General features: G+C 41.3%; 1 protein-coding gene and 1 pseudogene across 1 annotated transcript; one reads left to right on the plus strand and one right to left on the minus strand.

Moving 5' to 3' along the window:
* The first annotated feature begins 1,396 nt into the window (after positions 1–1,396).
* On the plus strand, positions 1,397–6,499 carry LOC120106082 (ABC transporter G family member 1-like). The gene is made up of 8 exons (XM_039118953.1): positions 1,397–1,886; positions 1,982–2,061; positions 2,150–2,614; positions 3,909–3,995; positions 4,094–4,222; positions 4,356–4,547; positions 4,638–4,724; positions 5,677–6,499. Exons 1-8 carry the CDS (start codon positions 1,397–1,399, stop codon positions 6,349–6,351), a joined length of 2,205 nt encoding a protein of 734 aa, XP_038974881.1. The 3' UTR covers positions 6,352–6,499.
* Positions 6,500–7,329: 830 nt separating this feature from the next.
* On the minus strand, positions 7,330–9,582 carry LOC120106085 (annotated as a pseudogene).
* Between the last annotated feature and the right edge of the window lie 17,318 nt (positions 9,583–26,900).

Raw genomic sequence — 26,900 nt, forward strand, 5'->3', positions numbered from 1 at the left:
CCAACAGCAATCTAGTAATTCAATGATACATACCAATTTGTTAATACTTATCTTATATTTTATTAGGACACACCTAAAATTGAGGTTATATATATAGTTTATACATTGTTACTTTTCTAATATATAGTACATGTCCAACTAATATTTCTTGGTATGATGATAAATATCTAATATTCATAGATACATATTTATTTGTTGATGCATACCTTATACTTTTTTATACACGCCTCAAATCAAGGTAATACATAGTCATACGTACATATATGAGCCTCCTTAGTACCTTAGCTGTTAGTTTGAGTACTTTATCTACTTTCTTAGGGTATGTGGCGATGAGCTCAATCTACTTCTCATGGTATCATCTTCGATAAGATAAGAATGTCGGTGTTTGGGTGGGGCCATCTATAGTAAGATAATTAAGATCTTGAGTTTGAGTAGATTTGAGGTCATGAGGTTTGATGGGAAGAGAAGAAGGGTGATGAAGAAGAGAGGTGTTGACGAAGAGTTAAACTAATGGGTTATGACTACACGGTAAATTTTATTATCATCGGATGTATGTTGATATATGAAAGACAAGAAAGAAGTTGAAGAGAGAGAGAGAGAGAGAGAGGAAATCAAAGAGATTAATAGACTTTCCTCTCTGTATTTATTCATTAAATAAGTTTTTTAGAGAAAAAGAGAGCATTTTAAGAGGAGTTCGGATCCTCTACAATATGAATTTTGTACCGCAGGATCCCACACCTCTACGATATGAATTTGGTACCATCATAGATTGCCGTCATATTATCTATCTGAGAGATGGATGGCTTTCATTCATTTCTAGAATATGACGAAACACTATTAATGCCATATACCATGCATTGAGGTGCAAAAATTATGCCGCAAAGAATCTTATATCTTATATCGTTCTAAAGATTTTGTTTGAGTTAATCATGTCCCAGTCTTGTCTCCTACATATTTTTTTTTCTCTCTGATTTTATGGACTGCACCTACATCCATTGTGTGAGGCGCCGGTGTACCAAAAAAAAAAAACAAAGAAAAAAAACATCTTATATCTTTTAAGAGTTGCGAGGTGGGAACGGTGGTGGTATGCCTTAATGACATCACTAGGGACCCGTTTGGTCCGCGGTTTGGTTTTGTATGCTCTCGTGGCATCTTGTATCTTTCTATCACCCTTCCACATCCAACCACTCTAATAGCCACTTAATGAAAATAGATAAATAAAAAAATAGTCCAATCGCAAGGCGAATGCTTACTTCAAACCATGCGTTGCCGTGATCAAACCACCTGTCCTAGTTGGCGGACTTCGAAAAATTCGTCCACGGGCAGGTAATTATGCATATTTTCAGGGCCTCCACGGCTATTTATTGCGTTCTCCGGCCTTTAGCTCGAAACTGCAATGGCTTCGCCCTCCTCTGTGCCCAGATGGACTCCAAACCCAAGCCCAACGAGGCCTCTCCGCCCTCGGGTCGCCGAGGAAGACGACATAGAGATGCATGGCTTGAGGACCGGCGTCGATACTCCGGGAGGCATCGACAGGTCATTCCCTTTCAGTGGTACATTCGGTCCACTTTCCCTTGTTCACCCTCGCTTTCATCACGACAGCCGAGAAGAATTCGAGAGCTTGCCGGAGGTGGATGTGTTTAAGACGTCGTTCAAAGAGAAGGTACCAAGCTGGGGCATGGTTGGCCATGAAGGCCTCGAGAGCAACCACACAAATCCTGGTGTCTTCCTCACCTGGGAAGATCTCTGTGTCTCGGCATCCGATGGCAATGGCGGGCGTGTCCCGATCCTTCGTGGGCTTAATGGTTATGCAAGGCCTGGTGAGGTCCTGGCCATCATGGGACCATCTGGTTGTGGCAAGTCTACACTTCTTGACACCCTTGCAGGTAACATAAATATGAAGCCTCGTTATCTCTGTATATTTATCGCATGAAGTTTTCGCTGTGTTCTGATATTATGTTAAAAATTTATGGATATGCAGGAAGATTAGGATCAAACGTAGGCCAAAGGGGAGAAATCTTAATCAACGGCCAAAAGCAGAAGCTTGCATTCGGGACATCGGTATGAAAGCGTTTTCGTCAATTCTGTTGTTTTTTTCTCTTCTTCCTTTCTTTGGTTTACTAAATCTCGTTAATAAATCTTCCCTCAGGCTTATGTGACGCAAGACGATGTACTAATGACGACGCTCACTGTCAGAGAGGCTGTGTACTTCTCGGCACAGCTCCAGCTGCCGGAATCCATGTCGAGGGCCGAGAAGAGAGAGAGGGCGGAGGCGACGATCCGAGAGATGGGCTTGGGAGGTGCCATGGATACAAGGATAGGGGGATGGGCTTCCAAGGGCATCAGTGGTGGCCAAAAGAGGAGGGTCAGCATCTGCTTGGAGATTCTGACCAGGCCTAAGCTCCTCTTCCTCGATGAGCCGACCAGCGGGCTCGACAGCGCTGCGTCGTACCACGTCATGAACAGGATAGCCAGGCTAGCCCGCCGGGAGGGGATGACCGTCGTCGCCGCCATCCACCAGCCGAGCAGCGAAGTTTTTGAGCTCTTTCATGGCCTTTGCCTTCTGGCTTACGGCAAGACGGTTTACTTTGGCCTAGCTTCAACGACCAGCGAGGTAGGTGTCCAAGTCATGCCATGAATCTTGATTCTTGACCTTCCAAACCGGCTCAACTAGCAAAGAAAAATGAGGTTACGTGAGAGAAATGACCACCCTGTTCTCTTTCTGGTGGAAAATGACCACCTTTTTCAAAGTCACGGAGCGCGTTGCATGTTTTTTATTTTTCCATGGCGGGTGGACTAATGGGTCATCTTTTATCATAAGCAGGTTATACTATTAGGCTGCTGCTTTTTTTCCTTGGGAACTTCAAAAAATACCTTGTGCCTTTCACAATATCAAATGACCTTTATCCAACGTTAACTAACAACTACTAAAGTCTATTCACATTAGTATTCATATATCCGTGAACTAGAAACAAAATAACGCAAGTAGCCCATGATTCAATGAATCACAGCATGGTAGCAACAAGAATTAAAGGCTGTTATCCCTTTTCTATGCCAGTCTATGGCAACATAGAGTTGTGCATAAAACAAAGCATATATCTTTCATAAGTATATACTTACTTACCAATCACATGACAATATATATATATATATATATATATATAACAGATAGATAGTTAGATGAAGCATGTATATACACATATATTCATATGCAAGTATGTAACATGGATGCAGGATATGCTCCTTATCAGGAATTAACATGTCATATGTTTGACTTGCTTGTATATGATCCCAATATATATAACATGTTTTGCTTCACCATTATATATTTCATATACCACATAAATAATTACGTATATGGCGTTGATTAGGCTTTGCTTGAGCATAAGAAAAATGGCATGATAATCAAGCACATACTTTGTTCAGGTTTTTCGTAAAATTAAAGAGAATATAAAAGTTTGTGAGTAGCTATTATGTAAACTAGCATACAGGTATGAGTGGTACGCATTTAGTAACAAAAAATAAATAATATTAAATAAATTAAATGAATTAAAATTAAAATGGAATGAAGTTAGATAGTAGAAGGTTGTCAGAGGGAGATAGAGATAGGGAATAAATAATTTTGTTGTAAAGAAGTTAGGATAGAAAAAAAAATGAATTTGGGGCATTACAAAGATACCATCAGAAATGAGATTTTGATAAAATAAAGTATTATTCGCATTTTTATTTCCAAAACTATCAATACTCATGATTGTTAGATAATAAAATTTTGTTTGTGTAACAAATAATATTACTTGCATGGACAAATTTGACAGAACTAAAGTACTCCTAATGATCTTTTTAATATAGTATAGATTGAAATTCGAGTTACTAGCTTCATCATTTTTGTTGCACTCTCTTTTCTTCAGTTCTTTGCTTTGAATGGCTTCCCCTGTCCACCTCATCGAAATCCTTCAGATCATTACCTTAGGACAATCAACAAAGACTTTGAGAAGGTATGCAGCATCACTTCCAACAGCTTTTTACTTGCTAATCATCCATAGTTGAAGCCCTAGAAAAATTTCGACGATGTTTCTATGATTCCTTCCAACAGGATATCGAAGAAGGCCCTGAAGTCCAGCAAATTACCACTGCTGAAGTAATTGAGACCCTTGTGAAATCTTATAAGTCCTCCACTATTTCACAACAAGTAGCTCAACAAATTGCAGAGATACGTGGAAAGGTAATCACGATCTTGGATTAGTACTTGTCTTTTCATTCGTGATGTTATTCAAAGAACATCACTTAGCACAATCCCTTATATATATAGTTTTATCTCATGTTCTAATTTTACGTGTATTACCTTTTCTGGAAAGGGAGGAGCTCTGGTGAAGAAAGGAAGTCAAGCTAGCTTCTTAACTCAGTCCCTGGTCCTCACTAGAAGGTCCTTTATGAACATGTATAGAGATTTGGGCTACTACTGGTTGCGATTTGCCATTTATATTGCGCTCTGCCTCTGTGTAGGCACCATATACCATGATGTTGGCCATACTTATGGTTCAATTCAGGTGTGTTGGTGTATTCCCTTATGAACTCAAAGGCCATTTTAATGCTCTTTTATACGTATCATCATTTAATGCTGGTTTTGAAATTTTCAGGCCAGAGGTTCTATGCTCATGTTCATAGCTGCATTCCTGACTTTCATGGCAATAGGGGGATTTCCATCTTTTGTGGAGGACATGAAGGTTAGTCATTTTCTCTCGAGATATAGTTATGTATCTGAATTGTTAACGATCCATAGTTGCAAACTAAAAGACTCTATAGGAATGTTTCTTACAGAATTGGGCTGAAATTTTTATAAGATTTGTGGACTGAACCATTCATTTAAGCATGGCCCATATCAACCAAATCCCATCTAGCCCATATCCAATGGGAAGAAGAAAAAAAATCTCTATAAGTTTCTTATTTTTCCTTCATGTAACCTAAAGGCTAGGATTTGGACTGGATTTAGATAGTCTCTCAAAAAATTCAAGCTAGATAGGCCAACAGCTCTGATTCCAATAAGATTTTTAGTCCAATCCCGTATGAATATCAAAACTGGCCCTATAAGTTTCGCCATGTCAAAAGTTCTGATCAATTATCTATGGACACTTGCAACTCGTGCTTTCATTAATAGTCGTATAGCATCCTGATAAAAGAACTGGATTATGACCTTGGCCATAAATACCAATCATTGGTGCAGATTGCATTATGGTCTGATTCTTTATTATTACAGTATCATTTGGGTCCAAGCGCATGCCTAACAAGAAACAAGAGTTTTTTTTTGTTAATTTTAGTGCTAAACTTTTGTTCTTTTTATCTAATTGGAGCAATATCGTTTAGGTCCAGGTGCATGCCTAACAAGAAATTAATGAGAGTTTCTTTTTTAACTTTGGTACTAAACTGTTCTTTCTCTTGTTTTGGTAATCTTAGCAACAATTATAGATTATTACTGCTGCTTTTTCTATTATTTACTTTCGCATTATCATAGCATCACATGGATCTTTAGGTCCTTTCTAGCGAGAAAATATAATCTTTTGATCACTTTGATGCTGCATGAAAACTCTCTTTTTATTAAGAGGTCAGCTATAAATACAAATCACCAGTGTCAAGTTTATTAAGATTTGTTTCACTGTTAATGGCCATTTCATTCTCTAGGTCTTTGGACGAGAAAGAATGAATGGGCATTATGGCGTCACCGCATTCGTGATCGCCAACACTCTTTCTGCCACTCCGTACCTGGCTCTCATCTCCGTTGCACCAGGGGCCATGGCCTACTACCTTGTTGGCCTTCAGAGGGGAATAGATCACTTTGCCTACTTCGCTCTGGTGCTCTTCATGTGCATGATGCTGGTGGAGGGCTTGATGATGATCGTTGCAAGCATCGTCCCGGACTTCCTGATGGGCATCATAACCGGGGCTGGAATCCAGGGAGTGATGATGCTGAACGGTGGCTTCTTCCGGTTGCCCGACGACCTCCCCAAGCCTGTGTGGAGGTATCCAATGTACTACATCGCCTTCCATAAGTATGCCAACCAAGGCTTCTACAAGAACGAGTTCTTGGGTCTGACTTTCCCCAACAACCAAGCAGGGGGGCCTCCCACCATTACTGGTGAAGAGATTCTGAGAGGCACCTGGCAAGTTGAAATGGGCTACTCCAAGTGGATTGATCTTGCTGTGTTATTCGGTATGGTTATTCTATATCGGGTCTTGTTCTTGGTAATTGTAAAGATAACAGAGAAGGTTAAGCCCATGATGAAAGCCCTACTGGTGAAGCCTCCAAAGCAATCCACCCATGTTATGGAGCAGCTGTCGTCTGGATTCTCAGAGTGAGTACCATGCACTAAAATGGTCTAGTTGTGTGTCTTCTGTAGTAGACTTGATTTAACCTCTTTCATACCTCATGAGAGGGAAAGTATATTTCAGTCGATGGATAGGTATATTTCTTTTCATAGCGAACTCTCACATCAAAAATATTTGCTCTGTAGTAAATTAAGGCTTTTCTTATGAATGTACTCATATACAAGAACGGGCATGCAGTTTTTATGTATGGTTTCATATGCAAGAATGCCGCTTGCTTCATGTAAGGATAACTCATAGGCATTAATCATGGAAGCAATAACTCAAATCTGAAAATTTGTAACTCCCAGATACGTTCGACTACACTGAAACAATCAGAACCAAATGCATGATCTGTAAATCCCATTGTTCTTCATCAGCAAGTATGATCTTTATTAATCTAACGAAAATTCAGGACAAATTTGAAAGAATAGAAGTAGAAGAAATAAAATATACGGTCAAGAATTCTCATCTCTGACTTAGAGAATGCACCATTAACTAGAGGTGTACCATTGACTGATGCTCGAACAATTGTTCTCTTCTTCTCTCTCTCTCTCTCTCTCTCTCTCTCTTTGGGAGAAATTGGGTTAGATAGCATTGATGCAACAGTGCTGACAAGATTAAGCAAACACTACTAAAAAAGTGGGTTTTACCGACGCTTTTTTGCCGACGCTTGTCGCAAGCGTCGGCAATTTTTGGTCTAGGACCACAATTTGGCGACGCTTTAAAAAGCGTCAGTAATAGACAACGCTTCCTGGGATAAGACGACGCTAATTAGCGTCGTTGATAAATTAAAAAAGGCCGACGCTTTTGAAAGCGTCGTCGGAGGCCTTTTTGAAATGACGACGCTATTTAGCGTCGTCAGAGGCTTCATTGCTCTTTCTTCATCTCTTCATTGCCCTTCCTCCCGAGAGGCCCTCCTCTCTTCATTTTCCTTCCTCCCTTCCTCTCCTCTCGGGATAATAGAACTAATTAGGTCCTCGATTTAGCCCCACATCGGCGGATCAACAAGTGGTGGTGGGGAATTAGGAGGTTCTCGCAGAACCTCGATGGGTGGAGCTCGCCGTTCGCACCCGTCGTGAGCACCCTCTTCACCACTTGGCTCGCGGTATTCTTCACGGTGTTCTTCAAGTTCTCCTCCAGATGCCTCAAATCGATGGCTTGGCAGATTGCTACCAGGTAGGTGGAGGACATGAGCTTCAGGATCTCCACCGCCTCTTGCATCTTCCTTGCAGAGATCAAGCCCAGGGAGTTGACGTCCTAGTTGTGCTGCTCTGCACTCTGGACGTGGTCGGTGACCGGGTTCCCAAGGAATTGGAGCTAGGCTAACATCGCTATCTCCGCACCCTTGAAGCCATAGTCGAAGCTCGAGTTCCGGCCGCCAGAGAGATTGGATGGCAGCCCATTGTTGTAGAAATCATTGACGAGCTCGGAGAATTGGGCGAACATGAGCTTCTCGATGGCGGCGATCGCCAAGCGGGTGTTGTCCATGGAGATGCCAACAGGAGTACCCTAGAAGTTGCCTCCATTGAGGGCCTTGATCCTGGAGACGTCGATGAGCGGCCTTCGCCAAGATGTCCACCCAGCTCGACATCTCCACCGCCGCGGCCAACGACGACTAGCTCAACGGGCTGCCGCCCATCGCCCAGAACGAGCCCATCCTCTTCCTCATCTGGGGTCACATCCTAATGGGGTCGCCTAATGGGATGAGAATTAGTTCGCCGACGTTTTTAAGCGTCGGTTACCTCCGCGATGAACGACGCTTAAAAGCGTCGGCATAGGTCGACGACGCTTTCTTGACGCGTCGGCCTAAACCGAGCCCACGTCCACCTGCTCGACGTCTTACCCACACTTTGGGGGGCGTGGCTCGGAGATCTACCGACGCTTAAAAGCGTCGGTAAAGACCCAAGAAAGCGCCGGGAGATGTCCTTTCTTTTGTAGTGAAAGCTCTAGCTCTATGTTTTGATTTGATTCTTTAGCTGATAACCTGTGTCTCTGTCTTTCTTTTTTCTTTTTTCTTTTTTTTGTCTGGACTCCTTGAAGTCTTGAAAAATTCTGGAGGTTGATCCCTAGTGATCTGAGCTTGAATTGAAACTACAAAAGGCAGGTCCCCCTGCCTGGAACTGACCTTTAAGGTGCCATAGCAAGCTCCTCTAATCGACTCAAAACTGGTCATCAGTTTCAACAATCTACACATAAGAAAACCATGGGATGCTGACTAGTATTTGTTGGGGATGGAAGAACTCATCCTTCGATCGTACTATTTTTTTTTTTGGATCCAAACTGCGGAAAAATAAACCGAGAAGAAGTAGTAGAGAATAAAATCAAACAATCACAAAGACAACAATTTTACGTGGTTCACCTCAATATGGGTTACGTTCATGGAGGCCACACACATAAATTCAATATATTTAGCAAGGGTTACAACGATCTCTCTTCTCCATTAGAGATTGCACAACTAGGCATTACAAGAGAGATCCAAACCTTCTAAGATTTGTAAGAGAGATAGGACTCAAAAAACTTTTCTCATAGGGTTCACAAAAGACTCCTATTTATATGTTTCTAAGAAGACTTTCCTATGAAACCCTAAGTCAAAAGCCCATCTTGCCACCATTTCAATCAATCCCGTGATCAGGAGTCGACTCGTCACTTTCAAGGGTTGATTCCTGATAAGTTCGAGTCGACTCGAAAATCCTCGGGTCGACTCAAAGGATCAGTACCGAAAACTAGCACGCTCTGTCTTCCTAAGAGAGTCGACTCCTTCAATTTTGGAGTCAACTCGAGCAGACCTCAAGTTGACTCTCGCAGGGCTGGAGTTGACTCCTGCAAGCAACCCGAAAAATACCTCTCTGTCTTTCTTTGCGGCACTTAGCGAGTCGACTCCCTTAGTCCAGGAGTCGACTCCAGGTTTCCTAGAGTCGACTCGACCAAGCGTGAGGTCGACTCCTGCAGCCTCAGAACTTTGCAGCTCTCTGTTTCTTCATTGTGGCACATAGCGAGTCGACCTTTTTATCCCTGGGGTCGACTCAAGCTTCACATGAGTCAACTCCTAGATGCTAAGGGTCGACTCCATTCAGCTAGCATAGACTTTTTCAAGCAAACTTGAGCCAAAATTCAACTGCAGTCGTTTCGAGTTTCGAGGCACCTTTTCTTAACAATCTCCCACTTGTCGAGAAACAAGCCTGAAGCAACCTTAACTCCATCAGCAATATAATCTCCAATCATCCTCTATGTGTGTGAACCTCTGTCTTTACTCAAGAGTGACCACCTTTGTCAATATATCTGCTGAGTTGTCCATTGTATGTATCTTTTCTAGCTGAAAAAGATCTTCTTCGAGGAGTGACCAAATAAAGTGATATCTGATATCAATGTGTTTGGTCCTTGAGTGAAAAGGAATATTCTTTGCCAAATGTATAGCAATCTGGCTGTCGCTATACAACTACGCATCGCCTTTCTCCTTGCCAAGCTCTTTCATCAAATCTTGTAACCAAACCATCTCCTTGCTCGCTTTAGTAAGAGCAACGTATTCGGCTTCGGTCGTAAACAACGCTACAATCTTCTGCAGTTTTGAAACCCATGAAACTGCAGCACTTTCCAGCATGAACACATACCCGATAGTACTTTTTCTGCCATCAATATCTCCAGCCATGTCAGAATCCACAAAATCATGTAAACAAACATCAGAACCACCATAGCATAGTCCTAAGTCTCTGGTTTCCTTCAGATACAGCAATATCCACTTCACAGCTCTCCAATGCTCTTGGCCTGGATTGCTCATGTATCTGCTCACCACTCCTACTGCATGGGTAATATCCGGTCTCGTGCAAACCATGGCATATATAAGGCTCCCGACCGCTGATGAGTATGGTACATACTTCATCTCATCTCGATCATCCTGCGTAGTAGGACACTCCTGTTTGGATAACTTGAAGTGTGCGTCCAGCGGAGTACTCACAGCTTTAGCCCCGTCCATATTGAACCGCTTCAGCACCTTATCAATGTACTCTGCCTGAGACAACTTCAATGTTTTAAGCTTCCTGTCCCTACTGATACGCATCCCAAGGACTTTCTTGGCTTCACCCAAGTCTTTTATTGAAAACTCCTGGGACAATTGTTCCTTCAGTTTTATAATCTCTCCCATGTTGGCACTTGCCACCAACATATCATCTACATACAGAAGTAGAATGATATATGAGCTCTTCAATCCCTTGAAGTAGCAACAATGATCACTATTACACCTCTGAAAATCATCCTTCAGCATGAACTGATCAAACTTCAAGTACCACTGACGAGGCGGTTGTTTTAACTTGTACAGACTTTTCCAAAGTCACACAATCTTTCTTTCCCTTCATTACATATCCTTCTGGCTGCTTTATGTAGATTTTTTCTTTAAGGTCGCCATATAAAAATACAGTCTTAATGTCAAGCTGCTCAAGATGGAAGTCTTTGGCTGCCACTATACTCAGTACCATCCAAATAGTAGACATCTTCACAATTGGAGAAAAGATCTCATCAAAATCAATGCCCTCCTTCTGCTGAAAGCCCTTGACAACAAGTCTCGCTTTGAATATCTCAAAACCATCTGGTTCAAGCTTTAGTCTGTATACCTACTTGTTGTGCAAAGCTCTCTTCCCCTTCGGAAGTGGAACCAAATCCCATGTCCTATTTGATGATAGGAAATCCATTTCATCATCCATAGCAAGTTTTCACTTATCACTGGCTTCGACCTGCAAAGCCTTCTTGTAGCTTTCTGGCTCACCACCATCCGCAAGCAACAAGTACTGTAGGGAGTCAGCATCCTAGATGGAGTTTTCCTGTTTCTTTTACCCTTGCGCAAAGCAATCGGGATATCAGCTGGCGATTTTTCTTCTTGCTGTGCTTCTCCCACTGGCTCAGCAACTTCTTCATCGTCTCAAGACATTGTTTCATCATCCAGCTCTATGTATTCCAACTTCACAGCTTTGGCACCTTGGCTCGTCTGTTGCTACAGATCCTTATACAGAACTTCTTCATTGAATACAACATTTCTGCTCCAATGACTTTCCGATCTATCGCATCCTAGAATCGGTATCCAAAGTCATCACCACTATACCCAATGAATGTGCACTTTTGACTTTGCATCCAGCTTGATTCTACTATCTGCAGTATCAGGCACGTAAGAGATGCAACCAAAGGTACACAAGTGAGATAGTTTCACCTATTTTCCAGTCCATGCTTCCTCTAGCAGTCCAAGCCCCAATGCAACTGAAGGCCCTCTGTTGATCAGATACACTGCTGTACTAACCGCTTCCGTCCAAAAAATCTTCGACAACCCCGCATGAAGCCTCATGCACCATGCCCGCTCGTTGATGGTGCGGTTCATACGTTTTGCAACGCCATTTTGCTGTGGCGTTCCTGGAACCGTCTTCAATCTTCGAATTCCAGCTGAGGCACAATAAGCCTCAAACTCATCACTGCAGTATTCGCCCCTATTGTCAGACTTGAGATAATTCAATCTCTGACCTGTCTCATTCTTCACTAAAACTGTTAGATGTATGCCCTAGAAGCCAATTTTGGCTGACACATTATTAATTCTAGGACATAATTTGTACTTGACTTTATTATTATTGAATAAATGAAAGGCATCTTTTTCATTCATATTATTATTGTGTCTATGAATCGTCCAAGGAATTAATAAGATGATGATGCATATTCTCAAGAGTTGAGAATTTGAGCCATGTATCATTAGTGATTAATTTCTAAACGCTCCTGATCGATGGATCATCACGAGGACGGTGATCAATCCGATGAGATCAGTGCACAGATTACTTTCCTTATGGATGGACGAGACTCGAGTCCACAGTGTAGCGACACTGAAGTAATAGTGTAGGTGCTTGTTAAGAACAAGGGTACTGAGCGTGACCAATACAAGAAGTCACTTGGATGTCTATCCACTCGTCAGTGACTTGCTTGATGTTGCAGTAGTATGACTGGTCCTTTGACCTACGGTGCTTCGGCTACTCACAGTGAGGTTATTGTAGTTTGACTGCACACATACATGGTCTCTAGCCATATGGGTCCATGCTGTGTAGATTGGCTGCAGTAAGTTCACTGTAGGAGTAGGGTATGCACCTATAAGGAATCTATCGACCTTGATAGACAAGGAGAGATCCTATGTGATTTATAAGACTGAGTTCGTAAGACCTCGGCCGGGGCAGTATGCACAATGGAGAAAGAGTTTTCCACTAACGAACTCGAGTCGAATAAATCTTGACATATGACACATATGACAGACGAAGGGGTTTGACGAGTTATCCATGACCTCCGTCCTGTAGGGATCCACGATAGTAGGACTGTATCACACGATAACTGCACCTAGAGGTTCACCATTCTATTCTGCTGGGTAGCCACTACATGCTGCTAGGTGTCATTGGTGGATGGTGGGACTCATAGGGATTGTCTCGATGATCGATAAATCCTAATGAGTTGAGTTGGAATCGTTCCAACCCATTGAAAGGAGTTTTCAATGATATTGTGATAGAGATCGCAATATATCTCACTACCAGTCAGAATAGAACCTATGGGGTCACACACACTAGAAGTATTGACCGATCCGATGGTTGAAAAGTGATTATGAATCACGAGTAATCAATTCAATTGATAAGAAGTTGAAGAAGGAATGGAAATTGATTAATTGGACTTAAAACACAAATCCTACTTAAAGTAAGATTCCTAGAGTTCTAATTGGATTAGGACTGAAAATTCTATTTGGAGCAGGACTGGAATTCCTACTTGGAGTAGGATTCCTACAATCCTAATTAGATTAGGATTTTGAATTCATCTTTGGATTCCTACTTAGAATAGGATTCCTAGAAATCCTAATTGGATTAGGACTTCGGATTCAAATAGAGTCCTAATTGGATTAGGACTAAAATTAAATATGTCCTAATTTGGATTAGGATTTCTTAAGTCACAATTAATTATTAATCTAAGGAATCAATAAGACTCCTAATTGGATTAGGATTGAAGAGTTCAATTGAGTCAAAATTGATTTAAGTTCTAATTGGATTAGGACTTACCTAGATTGGATCCAATTAGGTTTCCCCTTGGACTAAGCCTAATTAGATTAGGGTTTAGCCACATTAGGGCAACCAAAACCTTACTTAATGAGGATTAGGGCAACATAAGAGGGAGGGGCTCACGCCCCTCCTCTTTTGATCTCTTGGTGCGGCATGAAGAGAGGGGGCCGGCGCCCCCTCTTTGGAAACTTGTCTAGGGCTCCTAATTTGTAGGAGCCCTAGATGGCTATAAAAGAGGACAAGGGGCCGGCGCCCTAGATAAATGTGATTCCTCCTCCTCCAAGCCGGGGCCACCCCTCTTCCTCCCTTGGTTCAGCCGCAAGCAAGAAGAGGAAGAAAAAGAACCTTGGCGGCCTCCTCCTTCTCCTTCTTCCTTCCAACGCAGGGAAAAGAAAAGAAGACTGCGTGGGGTTCGTTCCTCCCTCTCTTCTTCATCCTTCTTCTTCCTCCTCTCAAGTACATTCAAGAGTTGAAAGAAAGAGAGGAAATCAGCCATCAAAAGAAGTCTTTGCAAGGGAGCTAGCACCCCGGGAAGACTAGAGAGCTTTGATCGGATCTCTGCTTCGTGTGGATACCCGTAGAGGCCGGACACTTGAACGGCTTCAAGCGAACCCTCTTTCTAAACCACGAACACAGATTTGCGGTGATCATCTACCCACACAAGGTGAAGATCTGATCTTCTATTGTTTTTAAAATTTTTTAATCCTTGCCTAACTACGAACGGTTCATTAAACAACGTTCATGCGATGAACGTCGATCCTGCACATGCCTCTTCCGCTGCCATCTGATTTTTTTTTTTTTGAAATATCAGCGGCATGGGCGGGTTCCCAACAGTGGTATCAGAGCCTAGGCTTCGTAGATTAAGGTAAGAATTAATTATCTAAAGGCTTATTAGATCTGAAAATTGAATGATCATGCATGCTGAAAATTTCTGCATGCAGATTTTTCAGGGTTGCTGAATTTTTGCATGCTAATTTTTATGTGATAAGATGATGATTCTAATTGCATTGTTAATGAGATTACATAGTTTAGAATCATGATTAGCATGATCAGCAACCTATGTCATAATATAATCAATTAATTCTCAGATCTGAAAATTATAATTGTTGCATATGGTGATGATCATAGGATTCAAACCCTTTTGGTATCGAATGTAATGACCTGCGATGTGATCTGTAATATCATGTAATTTTTCATATGCTTGCATGCATCTTATTTAATATTTTGAGAGGCCTGCGTGCCTCCTAAAAGGGAGATGTAATTTATTTTTATTTTTATTTTATATCTGGTTGTATTTCTGTGATGTGATGTACGTCAACGATCAAGTCGAAGATGATGCATGAGATGAGCAGGGGTCTAAGCGGTTGATGGCAATTGGATCAAGAGTTGGTCAAGGATCGAATCAAGGAGGCTTGGAACCAATTCAAGAGTTGAAGACCAGTTGATCGATTGACGTGCATATGCTTGTAATACGACCTAACTAGAATCCATGATCATCACCTATTTAAAGTTTAGCTTTAATTATTGCTGCGATTATAACTGCCTGCAATGTGCTGTTTGCATGTGATGTGAATGAGAGTCGGGTAGATAGGTTTACATGCGATGTAACAAACCCAATTGAGACCTAAATTAAAACCTCCTCAATCAAGTTGAGAGTGAACCGACATGAGCAAGTCATATTAGATTAATTGATCTAATTGGTGTCTAGGAAAGCATGAAAGGTGGTTACTTAATTAGGACTTTACTCTCTGAGTAAGGGGAGCCTCCCACCTGCTTACCTGGCCAATTGTTTGATTACCTCTTATGAAGAGCTCAAGTTGCAAACACTAAGACCTGATTAACCAATATTAAGTCAATAGGTCTTCCACTGTAGTAGAGCTGCTAAGGCCTTTCTGATGTTGATTTGTCTCGGCTGGATACAGTGGTCAAGTTGCATCGGGGGGCTGGACCTCTCTATGGACATGAGATGTTGTAGGATAAAGGTGGGGTTGGGCACCAATAACTGTTAGGTGAGGACCCAATGACGACTTTATTTCTACGGTTATACGGTGGGTATGACTTAACTAAGAAGTGGGACCAATAACTGTTAGGTGAGGTCTTCATGGCTTAGAAACCAAGTAGCATTGCAACATGCTTGAGAAGCATTGTACAAGAGTTGTACATTCATCAATTTATGTGTCACCAATAACTGTTAGGTGAGGTGGCATGTAAATCGGTAGGACCGCAGTACCCACTAGAAATTCTAGTCGTGTAGGATTTCCATTTTTCTACCAGGAGAGTGTGAGGAATTCGAGAAAATAGTGGGAGGTACATTTGTTCTAAAAGACCCTAGAACAAATTAGAATCAAGTACAAAAGTCTAACTAGAATCTTTACTCTCTGAGGATTATAAAGTCAGCTTCTAGACTCTTAACTCATATCCTATAGAACAACCGTTTGACTAAACCCAATTATAAAGATTGGCTCAGCAAATTTCAAAAATAGTTTTGAATTGTGAGAAATTCGAGTATGTGCTTGACCATGGAATCCCCGTGTTACCAATCCGTCCGATCACTGATCAGCGTAAGACGCTTGTTAAGTGGACGAACAATGATAATAAAGTTAGGTGCTGCACAATGGCATCCATGTCCAATGCATTACAATGCCAGCATGAGAACATGAAGACTGCCAAGGACATATTAAATCATCTGCAAGAGTTGTATGGTGATCAGAGTCACGCAGCTCGGTTTGAAGTATCCAAGAGGCTCTTCAAAGCCAAGATGCACGATGGGCAGTCTGTCCATGATCATGGTTTGACCATGATAAAGGACTTAGAGAAGCTTGAGAAGCTTGGCATAACCATGCACAAGGAATTGCAAACGGATTTGATCCCGCAATCCCTTCCAGCTTCATATGAATAGTTTATAGTAAACTACCATATGAACAAGATTGTATGCACCAAAATAGAATTGTTAAATAAATTGGTAACTAACTTAGGGACCTTGAAGAAGTTCAAGGGGCATTGTTTTCGCTGTCAAGTCGGTTTCTACTTTCAAGAGAGAGTCTATTTGGAAGAAGAAAAAGCCTGCGAAGAAGCAGAAGACTAAGAAAACACCAAGTAAGGAAGTTCCAAGAAAAAGGCCAATTGCAAGGAAAAGTGTTTCCATTGCATCATGGACGGCCATTGGAAGAGGAACTGTCCTACATACATGGGAAGCATAAAGAACATGAAGGGTGACAGACCTTCAGAAGGTATGTCAGATATGCTCAGGATATTTAGGGACTGTTACCTATTGCTAGCAGAAATTTGATTTCTGTATTTTATTTAGCACAGAAAGATTTTTTTATTTGAAAAAATAAATTGATTCAACATGGTTTTATGATTGACAGTCTCTATCACATACATATGGATGTATCTGTGAATATATCTGAGCAAACAGTGAATACCATAGGATCTAATAGATCCAAAAATGAGATAAATCTAAAGTATTTGTGTCACCACAGGCTTGGCCATATAGGAGAAGACAGAATAAACAAATTGGAGAAACATGAGCTTTTGGGCTCATTGACTTCCGAGTCATATTTGATTTATGAATTCTGCCTTCAAGGAAAGATGGCCAAATTATCCTTTGTAGGACACAGGGAGGTCCACTGAAATACTTACCCTAGTACACACTGATGTGTGTGGCCCATTCGATGTGCAGGCTAGGGGTTGTAATTTTTACTTCATTTTACCGATGATTACTCACGGTATGGATATGTGTATGAGACACAAATATGAAACTTTTGAAAGGTTCAAAAAGCTTAGATATGAAGTAGAAAAATAAGCACAAAAACTTATTAAGGTTCTTCGATCAGATCGAGGAAGTGAATATCTTAATGGAGAGTTCCGTGATTATCTCAAGGAGAATAGTATAGTTTCATAATGAACTCCTCCTGGTACACCTCAGCTCAATGGAGTTTCAGAGAGGAGGAATCGGACTCTATTGATATGGTCCAGTCCATGATGAGCTTCACTGATTTACCCTTGTTTCTTTAGATAGATGCCCTATTTTCAGCTATTTACTTGTTGAATAGAGTTTCCTCTAAATTCCTTCCTACCACACCGTATGAGATATAGCATGGTAAGAAACCAAGTCTTGGTCATCTCAAGATTTGGGGATGTCCGGCCCACGTCAAGAGACTACAGGCGGACAAACTAGAGGCTAGGACCATAAGTGCTCGTTTTATAGGATATCCTAAAGAGTCATTAGGATACAATTTTTACGTCTCAGAGGAGCACAATGTGTTTGTGAGCCGTCATGCCATCTTCTTGGAAAACCAGTTTATCCTTGATAGAGGCAGTGGGAGGAAAATTGAGCTTGAAGAGAAAGTCTCTGAAAAGCAACGAGTCATGGATCCTATCGAACCCATTAATACAGAGCCAGTACACGATGTCCCTCAACCACCTCACAGATCAAGTAGGGTCTTCCATCCTCTCGATAGATACTTAGGTATACTAGAAGAGGATACCGAGAAAATGTTCCTAGTGGGAGATAGGGATCACACGCAGGATCCCAAAACCTACGACGAGGCGATATCGGATATCGATTCCGAGAAATGGTTGGAAGCTATGAAGTCAAAGTTAGACTCCATGCATTCCAACCAAGTCTGGACCTTAGTAGATCCACCAGAAGGTATTGTACCTATTGGATGCAAATGGATCTACAAAAGAAAGATAGGTTCGGATGGAGAGGTAGAGACCTATAAGGCAAAGCTTGTGGCGAAAGGGTATAATCAGCGCGAGGGCATTGACTATCAGGAGACCTTTTCACCTGTAGCCATGCTGAAATTCATCCGAACATTGCTTACCATTGCAGCATTTCATGATTATAAAATCTAGCAGATGGATGTGAAAACAGCTTTCCTGAATGGATATCTTGATGAAGACATCTATATGGAACAGCCTTTGGGTTTCACTTCCAGTGATAGAGATCACAAGGTCTGCAAGCTGCAAAGGTCCATCTATGGACTAAAGCAAGCATCTCGGAGTTGGAACACTCGTTTCGATGACGCAATCAAAACGTTTGATTTCATCAAAAACGAAGAGGAACTGTGTGTTTACAAAAAGGTTAGTGGGAGCGCTGTCATATTTCTCGTACTGTACGTGGACGACATCCTCCTGATAGGGAATGATATTCCCATGCTAACCTCGGTCAAGGTCTGGTTGTCAAAAAGGTTCTCCATGAAAGACCTTGGGGAAGCATCCTATATTTTGGAAATAAAGATCTATAGAGATAGATCTAAAAGGATGCTTGGCCTATCACAGAAGATGTACATAGAGGAAGTGCTGAAAAGGTTCAGCATGGAAAACTCTAAAAGGGGTCTCTTACCCCTAAGGCATGGAATTAATCTCTCCAAGAAGATGTGACCCAACACATCTGAAGAGATTCAACGCATGAGCAAGATCCCCTATGCATCAGCAATAGGGAGCCTCATGTATGCCATGCTATGTACATGACTTGATATAGTACATGCTGTGAATGTCACGAGCATATGTCAATCAGATCCAGGCAAAAAGCACTGGATAGCTGTGAAGAACAGTCTTAAGTACTTGAGAAGAACTAAGAACTTGTTCTTGGTCTTTGGAAGAAGATCATAGTTGAAGGTAGAAGGATGCACACATATTGATGATAGAAAGTCTACATCAGAATATGTGCAATGGTGGTTCAGTAAATTGGAAGAGTTCCAAACAACCGATCATTATAGATTCTACCTTAGAAGCTGAATGTTAAGCCGTCTCTAAGGATGCAGTGGAAATCTTTTGGTTTAAAAAGTTCATTGCAGAGTTAGGTGTAATGTCATCAGATGTCATAACACTCTACTGCGATAACAAAGGCACCATAGCACTAGCTAAGGAGCCAAAGGTCTCACCAGAAATCGAAGCACATAGAGCGGCAGTTTAACCTAATAAGCGACTACCTCGAAAGAAAATAAGTAGAGGATCAGAGAGTAGACTCCACAGAAAATGTGGCGAACCCATTCACTAAGCAGCTAAGTCGGCAGAAAACTAAAGCGCATCTTGACAAGATGGGGCTTAGGTTTATGACTGATTAGCTTTAGTGCAAGTGGGAGATTGTTAGATGTATGCCCTAGAAGCCAATTTTGGCTGACACATTATTAATTCTAGGACATAATTTGTACTTGACTTTATTATTATTGAATAAATGAAAGGCATCTTTTTCATTCATATTATTATTGTGTCTATGAATCGTCCAAGAAATTAATAAGATGATGATGCATATTCTCAAGAGTTGAGAATTTGAGCCATGTATCATTAGTGATTAATTTCTAAATGCTCCTGATCGATGGATCATCACGAGGACGGTGATCGATCCGATGAGATCAGTGCACAGATTACTTTCTTTATGGATGGACGAGACTCGAGTCCACAGTGTAGCGACACTGAAGTAATAGTGCAGGTGCTTGTTAAGAACAAGGGTACTGAGCGTGACCAATACAAGAAGTCACTTGGATGTCTATCCACTCGTCAGTGACTTGCTTGATGTTGCAGTAGTGTGACTGGTCCTTTGACCTGCGGTGCTTCGGCTACTCACAGTGAGGTTATTGTAGTTTGACTGCACACATACATGGTCTCTAGCCATATGGGTCCATGCAGTGTAGATTGGCTGCAGTAAGTTCACTGTAGGAGTAGGGTATGCAGCTATAAGGAATCTATCGACCTTGATAGACAAGGAAAGATCCTATGTGATTTATAAGACTGAGTTCGTAAGACCTCGGCTGGGGCAGTATGCACAGTGGAGAAAGAGTTTTCCACTAACGAACTCGAGTCGAATAAATCTTGACATATGACAGACGAAGGGGTTTGACGAGTTATCCATGACCTCCGTCCTGTAGGGATCCACGATAGTAGGACTGTATCACACGATAACTGCACCTAGAGGTTCACCATTCTATTCTGCTGGGTAGCCACTACATGCTGCTAGGTGTCACTGGTGGATGGTGGGACTCATAGGAATTGTCTCGATGATCGATAAACCCTAATGAGTTGAGTTGGAATCGTTCCAACCCATTGAAAGGAGTTTTCAATGATATTGTGATAGAGATCGCAATATATCTCACTACCAGTCAGAATAGAACCTATGGGGTCACACACACTAGAAGTATTGACCGATCCGATGGTTGAAAAGTGATTATGAATCACGAGTAATCAATTCGATTGATAAGAAGTTGAAGAAGGAATGGGAATTGATTAATTGGACTTAAAACACAAATCCTACTTGAAGTAGGATTCCTAGAGTTCTAATTGGATTAGGACTGAAAATCCTATTTGGAGTAGGACTGAAATTTCTACTTGGAGTAGGATTCCTACAATCCTAATTAGATTAGGATTTTGAATTCATCTTTGGATTCCTACTTAGAATAGGATTCCTAGAAATCCTAATTGGATTAGGACTTCGGATTCAAAATGAGTCCTAATTGGATTAGGACTAAAATTAAATATGTCCTAATTTGGATTAGGATTTCTTAAGTCACAATTAATTATTAATCTAATGAATCAATAAGACTCCTAATTGGATTAGGATTGAAGAGTTCAATTGAGTCAAAATTGATTTAAGTTCTAATTGGATTAGGACTTACCTAGATTGGATCTAATTTGGTTTCCCCTTGGACTAAGCCTAATTAGATTAGGGCTTAGCCACATTAGGGCAACCAAAACCATACTTAATGAGGATTAAGGCAACATAAGAGGGAGGGGCTCACGCCCCTCCTCTTTTGATCTCTTGGTGCGGCATGAAGAGAGGGTGCCGGCGCCCCCTCTTTGGAAACTTGTCTAGGGCTCCTAATTTGTAGGAGCCCTAGATGGCTATAAAAGAGGACAAGGGGCCGGCGCCCTAGATAAATGTGATTCCTCCTCCTCCAAGCCGTGGCCACCCCTCTTCCTCCCTTGGTTCAGCCGCAAGCAAGAAGAGGAAGAAAAAGAACCTTGGCGGCCTCCTCCTTCTCCTTTCTTCCTTCCAACACAGGGAAAAGAAAAGAAGGCTGCGTGGGGTTCGTTCCTCCTTCTCTTCTTCATCCTTCTTCTTCCTCCTCTCAAGTACATTCAAGAGTTGAAAGAAAGAGAGGAAATCAGCCATCAAAAGAAGTCTTTGCAAGGGAGCTAGCACCCCGGGATGACTAGAGAGCTTTGATCGGATATCTGCTTCGTGTGGATACCCGTAGAGGCCGGATACTTGAACGGCTTCAAGCGAACCCTCTTCCTAAACCACGAACTCAGATTTGTGGTGATCATCTACCCGCACAAGGTGAAGATCTGATCTTCTATTATTTTTAAAAGTTTTTAATCCTTGCCTAACTACGAACGGTTCATGAAACAACGTTCATGCGATGGACGTCGATCCCGCATATGCCTCTTCGGCTGCCATCTGATTTTTTTTTTTGAAATATCAGCGGCATGGGTGGGTTCCCAACAAAAACCTTCCACCTCTTGAACTTCTCAAATACATCGGATTTGTGCTTCAAGAAGTAGACCCATAGTTCTCGGATAGCATCATCGATGAACGTGATATAGTACCTTGCTTCTCCATGAGAAGCTACTTGAGTTGGTCCCCACACATCAGTATGTACGAGTTCCAACTTAGAATTTTTCTTGGTACTACCTTCTTTTGAAAAACTGACCTTTTTCTGCTTCAACAGTACACAATCTTCACAGAATTTTAAATATACAGATTTCAGGTCTTCCAGTTTTTCTTTGGACATCATCATCTTTATCCCTTTCTGACTCATGTGACTGAGTCTCATGTGCCATGTCCTTGCATCAACAGTCGGATTTGCAGCACTGACGATGGAATCAGTATCAGCTATCATGTATAGTGTTTCCAACGTTGCGCCTCGAGCAATCACCAAGGCTCCTTTAGTAATCTTCCAAGCATCATCATTGAAGGTGGTCACAAATCCCAAATCCGACAACTGACTTACCGAAATTAGATTTCGAGCCAATTTGGGTACATGTCGCACATCTTTTAGAGTTAAAGTCATCCAACTTGATGTCTTTATTTGAGCATCTCCCTTCCCTACAATGTTGCAACTGTTTTCATCATCAAGATACATCTTGCCGTGATCACCTGCAACATAGTTTGAGATGATTGCCTTGTTCCCAGTAGCGTGGAACAAGGCACCTGAGTCGATATCCACGACTCTGGATGAACATCACAGAAAAGTATTAGGACATCGTCTTCACTTGCAGTTTCAGCTAGATTAGCAGTTGCCTTAGTGTCAAAACCACCGTTGTTCTTCGACACTTTGCACTCTTTCCTCAAGTAACCCTTCTGCCCATAATTCCAGCACTTTCCAAGAGGTCTAGACTTGTTTCTAGACTTGGATTGTCCACCCCTATTTTTGTCTCCCTTTTTTGAAGTCCTTCCACGTTCTTCAAAAGCCAGCGCATTTCCAGATGAACTCACTGATGGATCCAAGGTTTTTCTTCGAAATTCTTCACTTAGAATAAGAGCCACCACTTCATCAAACCTTCCTGTAGTGTTTTCTGAAGAATTACTAACAGCCATGATGAAGCCTTCCCAACTTTCAGGCATCTGACCTACAAGAGCCCACGCCTTCACCTCATCAGTGAACGTGATCTTCACAGATTCCAATTGGGCGCATAGGTGTTAAATTCACTCAGATGTGAATGAACACTCCCACTATCTTCCATCTTCAAGGTGAACAATCGTCAAATCAGGAATACCTTGTTCGCTCCTATTGGCTCATCATACATGGAAACCAGTATGTCCATCAAATCTTTTGCAGTCTTCACTTTGGATATATTGGTGAGGATCTCCGATGCCAAGGACAAAGGGATAGCGGCGAGCACTTTCTTATCAAGACGCTCCCACTCCTCTGTCCGCATGTCTGTCGGCTTTACTTATTCTCCATCCAGTGGTAAATCCAGATCCTTTGAGAGCAAGTAATCCTCCATCTGCATCTTCCACATACCAAAGTTTTGTCCGTTGAATTTCTCAATCCTTAATCTTCCTTCATCAACCATTGAACACAGGGAACCTGGCTCTGATACCAGTTGTTGGGGATGGAAGAACTCATCCTTCGATCGTACTATTTCTTTTTCTGGATCCAAACTACAGAAAGACGAATCGAGAAGAAGTAGTAGAGAATAAAATCAAACAATCATAAAGACAATAATTTTACGTGGTTCATCCCAATACGAGTTACATCCACAGAGGCCACACACACAGATTCAATATATTTAGCAAGGGTTACAAGATCTCTCTTCTCCGTTGGAGATTGCATAACAAGGGCTTACAAGAGATATCCAAACCTTCCAGGGTTTACAAGAGAGATAGGATCAAAAAACTTTTCTCATAGGATTCACAAAAGATCCCTATTTATATGTTTCTAACACATAAGAAGACTTTCCTACGAAACCCTAAGTCAAAAGCTCATCTTGCCACCATTTCAATCAATCCCGTGATCAGGAGTCGACTCGTCACTTTCAGGTGTCGACTCGTCACTTTTAGGGGTCGACTCCTGATAAGTTTGAGTCGACTCGAAAATCCTCGGGTTGACTCAGAGAATTGGCACCGAAAACTGGCACGATATATCTTCCTGAGAGAGTCGACTCCTTCAATCTTGGAGTCGACTCAAGCAGACCTCGAGTCAACTCCCACAGGGCTGGAGTCGACTCCTGCAAGCAACCCGAAAAACACCTCTCTGTCTTTCTCTACGGCACTTAACGAGTCGACTCCTTTAGTCTAGGAGTCGACTCCAGGAAACCTGGAGACAACTTGACCAAGCATTGATAAGTACTACAAGATCTCGTGCATTGGAACCCATGGTTATGGACCCGAATACGTTAGTATGGAACATTTTCTTTTCCAAGTGAAATCCCCTAGTGGAGTCAACCTCAGAACTTTGCAGCTCTCTGTTTCTTCACTGTGGCACATAGGCGAGTCGACCTTCTCATCCCTGGGGTCAACTCAAGCTTCACATGAGTCGACTCCTAGATGCTAGGGGTTGACTCCATTCAGCTGGCATAGATTTTTTCAAGCAAACTTGAGCCAAAATTCAACCGCAGTCGTTTCGAGTTTTGAGACACCTTTTCTTAATAGTATTTACCTCTGAACTAGTTAAAATGATGAAATTTTGACCCAAGCTGACATGTATATCAATCTAATGGTATAAGTTTTCAGGTGAACTTGGATTTTGATGGCTATATTACACAATTTTGAGTCATCAAATTTCGAGGCTAAACGTATATACCAACCCTTTTCTCTTTCATATTTATCTTATATAGGACTAGATGTCAAATGTGTCCTCCTTAAGACCAGGTGCGAATCCGTTCAAGTCCCGCTCAAGTATAATTCGCTGCTCTCCAAATAAACATTGCAAAAAATAAGTTGAGAAGAACCAAAAAATATCTTTAGCTAAGGACATCACTTGGTGAGGAGTCTATGGTTATTTTTGGAATTGGGATAAAGAGCGTTTATCCCCACTTTATCCCCTATAAGTTGCCAAACATCAGATTCTTGTGTCAGAATAAGCTATACCCAATAATTTGTTCAACACCCCGTTATCCCAATTAAACAGGATTTATACCTTAGAGACTAAAATACAATAACATAATATATTATAATATTATGTAGACTATGTAGTATAGTATAGCATAATATAGTTAGTATAATATTGTTATAATATTAAGAGATCAGCTACACTACACTCGAGTATAGGGAGCCTCAAATCCGATTGACCTACCTACCTTCCATTTGACTCGAACACCAGGAATCCAATACTCTTCCGTTAGCTATCAATTATTGGTGTTCTTAAAAATTAAACAGTTAATACGATGGGACAGAACACGACTCTTTATTTCTATTTATGTTTACAATGTTTGTACTAATCATAGCAAACTAGATTTTTATCCAAAAAAATTTACATTTATTCTGAAGTAGTTGATATTTATTTTTAAGGAGTTTTTGTTTATTTCTAAAGAAGAATATAGAAAGACAGTGAGCATCCATGCAATTTTCAATTTATTGCTCATCAATTTTTTTATTCTAAAGAGATTTCTATTTATTTTGGACTATTTAGTATTTACTTTCTTTAAATTTTGTATTAATCTTCTACTATTGCTATTTATCTTACTAGGATAGGCAGCCGAGTTTTCATTTATTTTTGCAGTATTTATATCTTTTGCCATAGACTAAGTATTTATCCTAAAAGATTATATTTATTATAAAATAGTTAGTATTTATTTTTGAGCCGTTTTTATTTATTATTTAAAAAATAGATTAAAAAATAATGAACATCAGTGAGATTTTTTGTTTATCACTCGACAACTTTTAATTACTCTAAAAAGTTTATTTTTATTTTGAACCACTGAATATTTATTCCCCCGAAACTTTGTACTTATTCTTCAATATTATTGTTTACTAGAAATGAGCTCTAATATGATTGAAGGTACTTTTTACGGTGTTTGCATTTAACAGTGCACATTAGATGTTTTTCCGAGATTCGTGTTTATTTTGATGCGGATATTCAGACAGCCCCATACGTGGTAGCTGCTAACAAGAGAGTGTGTGAGAGAAAGAGGTGGAGTGGCAAAATAGGACCCGATCCGTCAATCCGACTCATGTTCGACCCGCCATAAACAGATTTGGATTTGGTCTAAATAGATTCAGGTCGTAAACAGATTGATCCGTTTAACGTGTTTATTAATTAGATCGGATACATATTTTAGATATTTGATCCGTCTAATCGGTTTAATATATGGGTTGGATTTAGAATTATAGCTATGGGCTATAGCTACAGTAGAGTTATAGCTACAGTAGAGTAAAAGCTACAGACGGCTACTAATTATGGCTATGGCTGCCTAATGCCGTCGGCACGACGAATTGCGTCAGAGATAAAAGCTGAGTTATATAGTTTAAAAGGGCTGTGCCGACTTATATAGTTTACAAGGGTGGGCGAGAGCAGGTCATAAATACACGCAATCCATTGTATAGTACCATCTTTTTCCCACCATGCTTTCTCGATAAGACTCTGCCATGCTCTCTCTCACTGGGTTTTTTTTAAGCTCTCCACAGGCAGCCTATATTCAACCAAAAAAAAATAGGCAGCCTATGGGAGATAATGTGACTGAAACGTACGCCCCTGCTGCCCTGCAGGCATACGACTGGTTCCTCGGGCCTCCACGCCACTTATCTCGTCGCCTCGCATCACTCACCTAGCACGCCTTGTTGCGTGTTGAGCTTTGCCTGCTGCTCGCCGCTCGCAATCAATCCAACTCCCCCTTCCACGCGCAGGACACCATACCCAGGGCTGACCAAGAAGACGAGCACCTCCGCATGGTGGAGCACTGTTGCAGGCATTGGTGCGAGCTGCGACTGCGATGATTTGGACCGCATCAACATAGCCTCCCTCAACCTTTTCGCCAGCCTTTTATACGCCCGCTTCCATTCTGCGACCGTCCTTGTCCACCCCGTCCACGTGCACC

Source organism: Phoenix dactylifera, unplaced genomic scaffold (genome assembly GCF_009389715.1).
Source record: "Phoenix dactylifera cultivar Barhee BC4 unplaced genomic scaffold, palm_55x_up_171113_PBpolish2nd_filt_p 000452F, whole genome shotgun sequence".
In the NCBI taxonomy this organism is placed as follows: Eukaryota; Viridiplantae; Streptophyta; class Magnoliopsida; order Arecales; family Arecaceae; genus Phoenix; species Phoenix dactylifera.

Bases quoted from the DNA above. Each gene is read 5' to 3' on its own strand.
- LOC120106082 (XM_039118953.1), top strand. From the start codon at position 1,397: ATGGCTTCGCCCTCCTCTGTGCCCAGATGGACTCCAAACCCAAGCCCA. The intron at 2,615-3,908 runs GTAGGTGTCCAA...TCTTTTCTTCAG, and splicing joins TAGCTTCAACGACCAGCGAG to TTCTTTGCTTTGAATGGCTT. The intron at 4,548-4,637 runs GTGTGTTGGTGT...TGAAATTTTCAG, and splicing joins ATACTTATGGTTCAATTCAG to GCCAGAGGTTCTATGCTCAT.